General features: G+C 35.7%; 1 protein-coding gene across 2 annotated transcripts in view; it reads left to right on the top strand.

Annotated features, from left to right (window-relative positions):
* LOC138123732 (retinal homeobox protein Rx1-like) overlaps nt 1–14464 on the top strand; it is a 49612-nt gene that overhangs the window by 21307 nt on the left and 13841 nt on the right. For both annotated transcript variants that reach the window (XM_069038522.1, XM_069038523.1), the window contains one exon: nt 6758–7035. In XM_069038522.1, the coding sequence (XP_068894623.1) occupies nt 6758–7035 (278 nt within the window). The remainder of the gene's footprint in view (nt 1–6757; nt 7036–14464) is intronic.

Genomic DNA, 14464 nt, shown 5'->3' with positions numbered 1-14464 from the left:
ATTTGTTTCATGGATATGCACGTTTTAATTTCTTTTGGAAAATGAACCCCGTTTTTCCTCTTTTTTTTGTAGTACGACTGCCTTTAGGAATTTTTGCGGAAGTCATTGTTTATTGTTATTCTACAGTTTAGTATAAACCTTAAAGGATTTAATTCATAAATGAAGGGAGTTAAAATGGCGTTTTTAAGACTGGAGGTACTATTTATCTGTTAAATTTCACAAAAATCGGTCCATGAATATGTAGAGTGAAATAGAGTGAAAACACTTTAAGGAGAACACACCAATATAGTTGCGCAGTAGACGGAATACGTTAGTCGAGTCCATTTTTCAAAATTAGGGGTAGGAAGGTATGAACCGTTGACCAGCCATGCTGCGTCAGCGGCGTACGTTGGTGCTTTTTTGTGATTTGCATTGGCAAAATTCATTTCATTGTATTTCGTGATTTCTGGGTTGTTTTCTATTACATTAAAATCAGTTCTTCTCTTCTTTTCCAAGGCTAAATATCTCATAATAATTCAAATAAAAGCGTATTTACCGTCCCCCCATTTTAGAACGCTAATGACACGTCACTGGACAAAACATCAGTGACAGATTTGGGTGACTCAACATGTTCTCCTTAAAGTGTTTCCACTCTATAAGTCATAGGTGAGTCACCCTGTATATAGGATATCTTTTCAATGTTTAAATTGGGTATGGTTGAGGACAGCTTGGGGTAGAATAATAACGTGACATCTATACTATGAGCTTACTACAATAAGATTTAACATTTGTAAAGACACCATCCGAACTTTTCGCACGTACCCCGGTATATAAAAACGAATGTGCTAATTCACTGACTGACTGCTCAGCCCAAACCTCTGGATCTAGAATTCTAGAAACATGAAAATGCCAAAGCAAGGGGTTGGATAGTGGAGTACTTGCTGTCAAAATTTTTAAAATATTGTCCCACATTCCACGTGGACGAATTCACCGTTAAATAGCTAGTAATATATGTATAATTTTGGTATGAAATAATAACTAATAACTATGAAAGTATGTAGTACTAAAATGTACATATTGGGTGATTCAAAATGATTGTGGCCGAGTATGGCAACTATGTACGAAAATTTATGTGGCAACTGTGTGGGTGGAGTAGAGTTAGCATTTGTATGACATTTCATAAGCGTGCATTTGATTTTTTTTATACCATTGCACATTGATTTGACAATTGTCAAAATTGCGCGCCTATGAACTGTCAAAGAAATGTCAAATCTACCCTACACAGTTGCCACATAAATTTTCGTACATAGCTGCCATACTTGATTACTTGGCCACAATCATTTTGAATCACCCAATATATGTATGCTGGTGAATTAGGTAGAGAAAAAAAAATTACGTTGAAACTTTTTTTGTAACTACATTTATTTTTAATTAAAATGTTTTATTGCAGTTTCACGTTGTTTTGTTACATCAGGTATATAATTTGTGTGACGTTTACCGATGGACATACTCAATAATAAAATTAATTACAGTCGTATAAAAAAATACAGCACATTTGCGTTGATTATTTTTAAATTCGCCATCATTGTTACAAAAAACTACGGCCTGAAATTTCCGTTCCTAATTATTCGAATTTTATCGTCATTCCCATCGGCGTATTTTCCATTTCTTTCTTTCACGTTATGTGACTTTTACATGCAATTAGCAAGAACGTTTCTCCACTGCCGCTTAATAAAATCACGTGTATGTGCAGTTTTAATTTTTCCAATTTACATATACGTCAGGTGCGATTAATCAGAGTGTGTTGTGCTTATGATGTAATACGTAAAGTGCGTTTTTTTAATCATGCAAAATACTAATAAATTTAGACTATAATAAAAGTCACATTAGATTTGTTTAATGTTAGTGTGGGCTAGAATTAAAATGACATATTGCAGACTATAATTAATAGCGTATTATTTAAATTAATTCACTTAAATTGATAACAATTTTTACCCTAAAGTTAGAAGTTATGATTTATGATTCTCTAATGTTGTAATTGAGCAAACTAGGCTATACAAGAAAATTAGAACCTAACTGGAGAAGCTAACGTAAATAACCAAGTAATAACGGAAAAGTAACGTTGACTATTCAATAAAACTGAGTTTAAATATACGAAATGTATGAAATGAAGGATTTTTTTATTCAAAGAAAAGTGGTCCTATTAGTCTCTGCTATCCACACATCAAGTTTTTGAGGATGTAAGAAGAAGTGTGGGTTTTCTGCACTCCATGTTTGCATGTTTTGTGAATTCACATATCCTCTCTTATAAAACCAAGCTTCATCAATAAAAAGAGTATTGTTTAGGGTTGCATCATCATTATGCAGCGTGTATAGAACCATTCACAAAACTGAAACCAATGAATGATATAAATGTAATGTAAATACTTTTTTAACAGTGTACATCACGTTTCCACAGAAAGATTAATTTGCTAAGATAAATGACGGAGGGAAGTTCTTGGTTCATTTTCCATAATTCACCTTCCTTTTTTTCTTGTTATGCTTCCATCGTGCCGAGATAATTTCACAGTATGATCTAAAACACTCCTAAAATTGTTCATAATGAACGGCAACTTGTGGAATCTAAGGCTGTACTTTTTGTAAACAATGTTACCCTGAATAGGACCACTCCTCCTTGGCCTTATGACCGTTGCGAAAATACCTTTCTATCATAAACGTTTTTTGCTCAGTTGAGTAAATTATTTTAGTTTTAACAAAAAAAAATACGACACAAGATGAAAGAAATTACGACCAGGGGGGGGCTGGCCAGTCCTAGACATGACCCTTTAAAACTGACCAAAGGTTATAATTTTCTATCTTTCACTTTTCAGTATCTCTTCACTAAATTAATCATTCTGATAGGTAGAATGTTTACCTCTCATTATAATGACATTATTCTTATAAGTTTTATTATCGTTATGACATATTTTGACAATATAATTTTTGTGTAAAATTCTGAATAATTGAAAATCTGAGAATGCATATTCGTGATTCATCATTTCATTAGAAGAATTTCAAAGAAGATTAGGTTTGTACAGGGTGATTCAAGTTTTACCACCCGCACGATTAACCCTATTAAAAAATTAGTAAAAATTACGAAACTTTAGGGTTACATTCCCTTCACGTAAGGCTTCAAACGTGTGCAATCAATTTTCCCGTATCACTTCACTCGGAGCCATAAAATTTAAAAAATTGATTTTGATTAAAAAAACAAATGTTTTTCCGTGCACGCTGATATTTAACAATTAATTCAAAGAACATATTTATGAAATTCGCACCAAAAGAAAAGGATTGTTTTTGAATTATTCCAATTTTAACATTAGCAGCGAAAAATTATCAAGATTTATCACAACTGTAGTGTCATAAATAAATACTTCTTTGTTGGGAAACATATGTTGAGAACTTTTCTAGAAATTCTTTAGTCCCTTAAGGGTACCATCAGTAACCCATGTAAACCTCTATTGTTGAAGTAATCGCCCAATTTAATAATAAATCATAGCTAAATTTTGCATTTTAATATCGAATTCCATTTATTTAAAAAACCGGTGATGCTTTCATCATTTCAATGACATCAAATTTTTCCTAAATTTTTGAAAGGACTCAGTGAAATATTACGTAAATTAATGTAGCGGTTATTGAATTAAAACGAAATATTTCTCGTTTCATTAAAAAATTTGAAATTTTTACAGAATGTTCTACAGCGTCACACAATCATTCCTGAATTTTTTGAGAATTTTAAATCGATTAGAAGTGTGTGTTTTCGCTCAGGCGGTAAAACTTGAATCACCCTGTATATGCAAAAAAATACAGGCTGTATCTGAAATACGTGTGTTAATTTTCACCAGAGAAAGAACTCGCTAATTCATTAAACTTTTCTCTATAACATTTTTACGAAAGAGCATTACAAATTGATTTAAAATTTGGAACAAATTAGTCATCAAAGTGTATACCCGCCTGTGGGTAAGTTCGAAAATTTTTGTTGTGATAGAAACGGAGCCTTGTCAAAAAGTTACATTGTTATAGAAAAAATTAAATAATTAAAATTAAAATTTTCATGGTTACAAAAAAATTGAGCCTAGTTATCACACAAAACGACTCGTTTGGTAAAAATTGGGGGGAAAAATTTTTCATAAAAAGTTTCATAAATTGGCGAGTTCTTTCGCTGGTTGAAATTAACACACGTATTTCAAATACACCCTGTATATCTCAACATGTTACACCCAAGTGAACTGCTACACTCTTCTGGCATTATGGTCAGTACGCGAACACGCGAGTTAAGCAGAAATTCTTGATTTATCTACTCTACGAACTGCTTTGCTTCCAAAGGAACGTAAATGACAAGCGTGACAATTTAGGGTCCGAAAATGGTGATGGGCAAACGAAAAGACCGAAATCACATCAACATGGAGTTAAGCGAGAAAACTATCGAGCAATGACTTTCTATGATTTCATTGATTTCTCGTTGGGTTCCTCATAACAGTCATAACGGAACAGCAAAAGTCAGACCGAGTTAGAATCAACCAGAGACTTTGATGGCGGTCACTGATGATGAATCCTATTGTCGGTTTTACTATATCCAACTCGAGATTAAAGCCGAATGTAGGTTTAAAAGTGATTCTACTCCGATAACAGTCAGAAATCAATGAAGAATGTAATCTACGCTATGTTCAGGAGTACCTTCAAGATCTCTCAGAACTAGATGGACAGAAGTCAATCACAGCAAAAATTTTTCCAGAAGCGCTTGAAGAACTGATTGTGAAGAATTTAATGCTTCACCACGACAAGACTTATTCTCATACGACGAGAAAAACGGTCCAGTTGTTAAACAATCACATCAAGTACATCGAACATCCACCGTACTTCCCCGATCTGGTCATGTGTTATTTCTGGTTATTTATTAATTTGAAAAAGCACTTAAGAGGTGGCCGCTTTTCGACCGCGGATAAGATTGATGGATGAGAGAATACTTTGCATTGATTCTAAAAAGTGGGTCACTTGAAGCATTTCACCTGTGGAAAATTCCTAGAAGATGCATTTATGCCAGGGGGAGGGGGACTAGTTTGAACACTTTTAAAATTTCGATAATAAAACGTTCACCGTTTTCTTGTATCTCAGAGTGGTCATCTACTCCAGCCAATTCGCGAAGTAGCCAATTTCGCGCTTTGGCCATGATGACATATCAATTGTGAATCTGACAAACTTTTCTACATCGGGCGGGCGCAACACTGTCATTATCGTCCGTATCTCACTCAAGTTCATGAGTATTTCTTTTGCATTTATAGTACCTAAGTAAAAATTGTTAAAACTTTATTACCAATTTCGTTTGAGCTTTGTAAACAAACACTAAAAATAAACTTTCATTATCTGGTTAAAATAGTTTCTTATATACTTTAATTCTACATTCAAAATCTCACATAATTTGACATTTTATACAAGGTCAAATGTCATAATTTGACAGAAAATATCGAAATATAAATAATTTTTATGTTTGAACGTTCGTTTCTTCGTTTTTTAACTTAGAGTAAATTACTCATTTTGCTTGTGTATTACTCATCATAAAGTATTCTAAAAATGGTTAGTTATGAAAAATATTTTCAGCTTGTTTTTCATAATCATTCGAATTTGTTTTGACATTGAAACTGGCAACAGATGCATTAAAGGACTTACGGTGCAATTAGATACATTTACATGTACATACTTACATTTTTGAGTCATACGTACAGGGTTATTAATATTATAAATGTTTGTAGTCGAAGCAGGCATGCCCATGTTATGAAACTTTTGCCCCTTTCATGTGAACTGTCAATTTTTGTCGCTGTCACTGTCATTTTTTAGGTGAAAAGAGCTGTGATGAGAATTTTATTTAATTTTTTAAATTAACTATTGAATCCAAAAATATTGACTTGTTTTGGAACCAATTTAACTCCCGTGTGTGAACGGTGTTTACTCATCTATTCACATCATTTTGATGTTTTTTATGTGGAGCGGCAACCATAAATTTTACATTCAGTTTTTGCGCCTACTTGGACTACAATCATTTATAACAAACCTGTATAAAGAAAAAAAAAAGTTCTTTATTTTTTTTTAATTCATGCAATTTAACTGAATACATTTTTTATGTGCAAAAGTTGAAGTAATAATTTTTGAATAAATAATACTTTGACACGAATCGCTATTTAATGTCTGTTTACATCTCGTCATTTTTTAACCTAAATATTTCTAGCTGTTAATCAAGCGTATCAAATTGGTCATTTGGGTCCATCGTTAATTTTATAATCGATACAGGATACTACAATGAATAAATGATTACAATAATAACAATTTTGGGGTTTAATAGACTGGTGTTGTTTGAAAACGTGTCGAGATTATGTCTGATAAGAAAGTAATTAATGTGTTTCTGCATTGATAAATAATTGAGGGACCGTTTGAAAGCGATAGTTGAGGCGATAGTGCGGACATTGCACATTAGGTTATGATATATAATGTGTATCGCGTGTTTGTATTGTATTCTATTAGTTAGGAACATTGTCGGCTTGATTACCGCCCTGGGACAGGTGTGATTCTACTTAATTATACATGAATTACCGTGTGATCGATTGAAGTCAAAATATGATGATATAACACACACAAAGAACCTTTCGTTGTCCTTCGCACTTTCGTATTAATCAGTCAAGACCTAATCGTGCATCAAGATACTGAAAATTTAGTTAGAGGGGTGAATTTTTGCAATATATTTCAGGCGAAGGAAGTTGCAACTCCAACGATGGGGTATCAGAACTTCGATACGGGAAAATATCAGGCCCCGTAGGAAGCGGCTCCGAGGATGAAGGAACAGTCAATAATTCCGGTCTATCAGAGGGGGACGGGTGCAAGAAAAAGCATCGAAGAAACAGGACCACGTTTACGACATATCAACTGCACGAATTAGAACGCGCCTTCGAGAAAAGTCACTATCCGGATGTTTACAGCAGAGAAGAACTTGCAATGAAAGTTAATCTTCCGGAAGTCAGAGTGCAGGTAAGAATATGTTACTGTCTTTAAATAATTAAATAAGAAAGCAGAAAAATATAAACCTGAATAGGTACTATTACTATTCCCGCAAAGGTTAGGTACACTGATAAATCGCACGTTTTTAAATTCTAGTTCCAAAACATAACGCAGTGAAAAATACTAAACTGCCATCTCAATTGTTTCACGTTATTTAGGAAACCATTGTAGCTTTGCAGATTAATTCCCGCCAGTAGTAATCCTACGCCAATGGTGTTGTTTACAAAATTACAGCTGTCAATCTGTCAAGTGTTTTCAATTGTTATAAACTATTGTTGAAATTATTGATTCTTCGAGAATGAATTGTTATACATAATTTTGGGCATTATTCTACTTTTTACCCCGTAAACACTTGTCTCTGTGTCGGTCAAAAAACGTGCAAAATTTCAGTATACGTATATTACAATATTTTATGTAACGAATAACTCAAAAAATGAAATTAAAAAAGTAAATCATTTAACATTTAGTAAGTTTTGTACTATTGGGTTTGTAGCACCTTCCGTGCTGATTACTAGATTATTAAAATTTAGAGCGTCTTCTACGATCACACAACAACACAACACATTGAACAAATTCTTTCTTTTCACTTAAAAAACAACAGTAATTATTTCCAGGGCCCTCTTATTACTCATACCTTTTTGAATTGTATCCTTATTTGGTTTATAATAAAATTACTTATTTATTGTGTTATTGAGAATTGATGTTAGAATTGCAAATGTCACGAATTGATGTTTCCGTCTGTCTACGTCATTAAATACCAACCTTACAATGCATTACAATCCCCTAGTTCTGCTGTAAAGTAAAAAACACGCCATGCGGGAAATCGTTATTCCAGCACTCCGAGGACAATCGGGAACGATTTGGAGGGTATGAGTACAAAAACAAATATTACTATCTTGCGTGTGTATTTTTTGTTGTTGTTATCGAATTATGTGATTTCTGTATTTAGAACGACACAATTAATTAGCTTTGCACATAACGGTTGTACAAATTAGCCATAATTGCACTATTTCATTGTGGAAATCATTCATTTGAGAAAGTTTGGTTTAAGTTTAAGAAAAGATTTCTGCTTCAACCAATTACTGTGCTAATTCTAAATCAACCGTTTTATGAAAAAATAACTCAACGAGCCATAAAAATGTCCAATTAAGTTGGTTGTATCAGACATCACGCATGACAGGGTATATTTTACTGTTGGATCTGTGGCAGTCGACTTTACAACAGAAAATAATAATTCGCCAATAAAACAAAACGAATGAGAAATTGATTAGGTTCAAGTAAGATTGCATTATTGAAAATCTATATATCATGACATGCGGAAATCTTTTTATATTCGCGTCGAGTTTTTTTAGAAACGTCACCGCTTGTCGACGACCCAACATCCAAAATATTATCATAATTCAATATAAACAAAATTGGTTTCATAATAAATTTATAACGAATTATGATTGTTGATTAAAAATTATGGCGTATATGTAGAGATGTGTAATGCGAACACGCTAGTCGAGCCAGTCACGAAACCACCCTCGTTTTGATTATTTATTGTTTTCTTTACATTATTAGGATTATTTATATCCGTCATAAGTTTAGGCAAATTTATTAGTGTAGTTTACGCATTCGTAATCGTCGATACGAATTTGTCATCCTCTTCGTTCATACATGCACATATCCTTAACTGCTATCTATCTTCCATCGAATTTTACATACATATGTATCTGGTATTTAAATAAAAATCTGATCAAGGGTGCTTTGAAAAATTCTAGGAACGCATGTCGAGTATAGTATGTTACACTTCGCAAGATGACAAACCACTCACCGTTAGTCTCGCACTCGTCATAATTTCTAAGAATAATATGAGCATAATTATAATCACCATATAAATTTGGCGTCGAAGTTGGCGTTGAAAAGTCGATTGTGAACGCACCACCGGATTACAACTCTGATCAGCTTTTTTAACCTCGCTGTTTGCGTCTTTATAATAATTATGCTGTTTCAAAAATCAGTCTTTTTTAAGACGTGTGCTTCATTAGCTATTTAAATCTAACCTTACTTTTTGCGTTGTGTGTGTTTTTAATCTGCAGTTTGAAAAATCAGTGCTTTTAAGACGAATGGTTCACTCACAATCGAGTCTTCAACGCCAACTTCGACCCCAAAATTAAAAAAAACACCCTTTTCGTGCCAACAAAACTAAAACAAGTAAGTGGTTATGTAGATTTTTTTCTAAAGTTACTTATTATAATGTAAAAATAAAATAACAAATATCGATTCTGCTTGTCTGATTTAGATGTTTTATGATTAAATAGATACAAAAGCTTCGTTGGATATCAAAAACAAAAATAGATTCGTAAATATTCACAAAAGTGTAGTTAAACAAGGAGTTTTATCAATTCCATTTTTGGACTATAAAATTTAACATTCTAACTTGAAAGAGTCACCAGTATCACCATAAGACGAAAAAACGACACCGAGATCGTTAATTAAATCATATTTATCAAGAACAACATCTTTTAACGAGTGGTTGTTAGACTCAGGCCCGGTTTATTCACCTTCAAGTAACTTTATTTGAACGGTAATTACCATGGATCTATCAATAGCAGATTCTAAATCATATCAACTACTGGCCAGATAAATTTACTTGAAGGTGAATAAACCGGGCCTGAATGATATTAATTTTGTTGGTACAGTTCTTAAACACTATATTTTTCCGGATTTAAAAGAAACTCACACTGTTTTCTGTAAAAGCAAGAACTTCTATATGCCTAGTATGCCTCTGATTTGTTCTATGTGAGCTACAAAGTGGACAGATCAGTCCGAATAGATCCTCGGCCTGGTCTAGCTCAAACGTTTGTTGGGGGTGGTCCGCAACTGGCGCTGATAGGGCGCTGCGAATTCCGATGTTATGGCTCCCCCTTGAATCCGAAGGGATGTAAGCAGTTCAGTGGCTAAAATTGTTACCACTGCCACAAGTGGAAGATAACCAGATCGTACGGAGATAAATTGCGTGGCGGTCGAGTTTAACTCAACCCTTTATCAAGAATCGACAAGTACTTTTACATGTTGAGCTGTCGGGCGAAGCTGCACCAAATAAAAAAAATGTACAGATCAACGGGGTCTCACTCAAACACGAACTCTTAAATATCAAGTACCAAAATCTCGACAAACACTTTGCGATCTTTACCAAGCCACACAGACAAATCCGAAAGAGTAATATACAGGGTGGTTCATATAGTTTCATAAATATTTTAACCAGTGGCAGGTTCCGGTCTCAAAAGGCTCTTGACAATAAAATTTGGAGTCATAAACCAAAATTTGGCATAAATTGGCATATCGGTTTTTTTACTATTAGTAAATGCCATTCTTCGCTAAATTATTCCACTTTACGTCCAATGTATAACAAATGTCATGAATGTCATAATACATAGAAGCAAATAATTGTTGCTATAGAGAAAATATTGGTATTATAAAGTTCGCTTTAGTTTCATTTTGACAAAAATGCCTGACAATTTGTAAGAGTGTCTAGGGGTTGGAATCTACCACCGGTTAAAGTTTGTATGATACAATATGAATCACTCTGTATATATAAAACTTATTCGAGCTCCTGTTTCTCCGGGACTTTAAATTAGCTCTATGCTACTCAGTCCAAGTTCGTTAAAAGTGAATCCAACCAAAACCAAAAAAATTATTTACGATTAGGAAATTTGGGGTGCTACGGGAAAACAACGCACCCCAAATTCAAAATCACCTTGCTAGAGCATTGGAGTAAGAGCCAACCCACTTCTATCACTCAACGATGAATTAAAGTGATCATGATCAACAAGGGCAGAACCGACGTGGAAGACGCGTGTTGTGTCAATCATGTTCAGCTAGAAGGTCCACTCAACTCGTATTGATGGCCAAAGTCGTTCCCACAGATTCGAATGACAGTGATAGTGAAGCGAACTGAGAAGTCGTAATGTTGACCTGATTGATCATCTACTTTTAGTCAGTTGTGACGTACTCCTCACTGCCCATAACTCAGTTGAGTCCAAGTCTTTAACGACCTGAAGAAAAGAATTGGGAATTTCGGTCACGAGAAACAGTTCCCTCAGGTCTTTCTGCTCCTGCAGCGCTTTCTTAACTGCAACCAATCGTTCCTCGTCTTCTGAATGGATATCGTGAACCCCATCATGTACTTCGTCTACTTTGGTGTTGCGCTCGTTGATGTCTTTGGTTCGAAGAGGGTAAGCGATTCCCACCAACGCTGTTTTGGATCGGGGTGCGTTCTTTCCTCGTCGCACCCCCAACTTTATGAATTAAATTGAATTTTGAAGTGCAAATCGATTCATCCTTAAAGCTAAATAGATGAAAATTTAATGAGAGTAGCACGTGGAATATGTAAACAAAGTGAACTAGTGACGTAGAGTTCAAAGGTCGGAGCCTGCAGGACAGCATAAAGGCGAGACACTTTAACAACTTCTTATTAAAAATGTAAATAGTGATTCTACATTTCATAGGATAAGATTAGAATCAGATAAAGGTCCACATTTTAGAACAAATTTAACAACTTTAGTTCATATCAGTTCAATTTATTACAATTGAAATTTTCGACCGTGACAACGTAAGTATCGAGTGTTCATTTAAATTTCCCGTCAAAGTTAGCGTTGAAGAGTCGATTGTGAACGCAACACGGATCATGGATCAGCTATTTAAATCTAACCTTATTTTTTGCGTTGTTTGTGTTTTTACTCTGCAGACGGACGAGTGGTGCGTTCACAATCGACTCTTCAACGTAAATAAGAGGACGCTGTGAAAAACAAAAGTATTGTCTGAGTTCTCAGACATTTTCATCCAAGTCATCTGCATCGTGGTGTTTTATCAGCGTAACGAGTAAAATTTTAGTGGTAGTAGCAGCTGTTGTTACGAGGGAATCTATAAGTGGTGAGTAAATAATTACGGGACACTCAGTATGTACTTTGAAATTTGATTTGAGTAAAGATTCGTTGAGCGCGACCACCGATGACAATCGTTTTAAGAGCGGAACGACACATTTTGGTATCGGGGGTCTGGGTGTGGGGAGGAGCGGCCAAAGAAGAGCCACGGAAGGGCCGGTAATTACCCGTTCGGGCTTTGTGTCTGGAACATAGAAGCTAAGTCGAGATGGAAGCGTCAATCTGACACGAGATCGAGAGTGTAATCCGATTGTCTCGTTAGGAGCGTCTTGTTAGTTCGGCGCTGTGATAAATTGGCGCCGAGTCGTCCAGGTGCACGCGACAATCGCGGAAATCAAGTGAGTCAGAGCGAGCGCCCTGCCGACGGTGACGGCGACGGCGACGGCGTCGTTCCGCCCGCTGTCAGCCCACACCGATTCAATATACGTTAACTCGCGCGGAAAATTCGTATAAATTGAATAACTTTGTGTCTTTTTATTTTATTTGCTCTTCGACTCATATTGGCCGGGGAATATACAAGAAAAGCCATTTTCCGAGGAGGAAAGTTGCCGGCCCCGGGCGACCGACTCTCGAATATAAAACGGCAATTGGTTGGCTTGTTGCGTGCAATTCAAAAACGGAAATTTAATTTAAAGTTTCAGATTTCGGCGGGGGCGCGGGCGTCCCGCCGCCCCCTCCGTCGGTGCGTAACGAGGCGTTCGTGCGACCCCGGCATAAATACATGTCACATCGCGTGCCGACTCGACAACAATCTTCGGCTGTTTAGTCGGCAATAAAATTAATTTATCTTACATTATACGGGGCCAGCGATTCGGCCCTAAACCAACAACCAACGCTCCGCTCGGGCCCGAACTCCGCGAGACTATTAAAACTAGCATGCAAGGGTGGTTCGCATAATTAATGCGATCACGAAGCTGGCACGGGGTAAGAAAAGGCCAGTGCTGCGCGTGATTGCTAATAAATGGCAGGAAATAAGGGTCCTCGTGCGTCTCAGCCGCTGATAAAATAATTCCGAATGTCGTGTCTAATAACGGCGTTGCTGCAGTCACGCGACGCTTAAACGCGCCACTTAATCAAGGCCACATCACCTGCCGCCCCTTGCCTACACCGACGCCACTTCATTTCAATCATTATCCCAGAAGAAGCATCGCCGCTCCGGTGTCCTTTCACCAGGATCTCGTGCACTTGCGGCGATATCAGAATCTGTGGTCTTTCCCAGTCGGTACGTCGAACTCGACGATAATTCAAACTTGCATGCACCCCTCATGATGCCTAATCCATTTGTCATTTTCGGGATGTCATAAACCGTTGCAGTTAGATATCTATTAAGTTAAACTGGCAATCTTATTTCGTGGACACGAGCTAACAATAATCATCTCCATTTAACAAAAATTTCTTGAAACTGAAAGAAAAAAAGTTATCAATTAAAAATTAAAAATATTTGTGGAACGACATAAGAAGATGTTGGCATCTTCATTTCAACTCCCGTAAAGCATTTTCTATCGATGTTTTATTTATGGACCACAATTTATGTCTATATAAATACGTCAAAAGCTACGATTGTAATTTATTGAGACATAACTCATATTTAGCTAATTCACAGCTTCACAGGTATCGCTAATACGATAATGGTGTGGTGAATTACAAACAGTGCGAGTATAGTAGGGAATGAAATTCCTTAAATTTATGTTGTTAATTTGGGGAAAAATCGTGAGGTAGATTAATTTGTATTTCTAAATGGTCATTTTTTAGTAACGGGTGTTTTTTTAAATTTGGAGTCGAAGTAGGCGTTGAACTGTCGATTGTGAACGCACTATACAGGTTACGGATCACGGATCAGCGACTCTCCAACGCCTACTTCGACGCCAAATTTAAAAAAACAGCCTTTATAAGCTACAACAGCCTTTATAGGCTACACTTTTATATTCCAACCAGTGGTGGCCCAACTTAAAATTTTTGAGTTGCTTCTTGCTACCCCATTGGATGAAATCGAAAACTGTAATTTACACCAAATGGAATTTTGAAATATAAATTGACATATCCGAAAATGTTTGTCAAAAATCAACGATATAAGTAATTTGTTTGTTCGACACTGTCAGAATTTGAGAATTTTCTCCTGTGTGAACGGATTTTGATAAATATCAGAACTTGTCAAAACGAAACGTCAAGCTAATTTTAAAGATTTTAAGCAATTTGGAGCCTTTAACGAGCTCGTCGAACAAAAAAACGTTGTATTCAACTCGTTCATGTGTAAATTGGGCTTTTTTTGACATGAGTTGGCCAGTTTAAAACACGGAAGTAAATAAATATTACAAAAGTTGTTGAAATGGCGACAAACTTGGACAAAAAGGAAAATATACAAAGTATCTTTGTTTCTTATGTGAATGGTACAGCAGAAACAAGGATACATACTGGATCAGCAAGGAGTGGTCTTCTAGAGTTATTTTAAAATCGGTAGCAAAAACGTAATA

This window comes from Tenebrio molitor, chromosome 2, assembly GCF_963966145.1.
Source record: "Tenebrio molitor chromosome 2, icTenMoli1.1, whole genome shotgun sequence".
NCBI lineage: Eukaryota > Metazoa > Arthropoda > Insecta > Coleoptera > Tenebrionidae > Tenebrio > Tenebrio molitor.
Note: the sequence above shows the minus strand (reverse complement) of the source record. Positions and strands in the feature narration are given on the sequence as shown.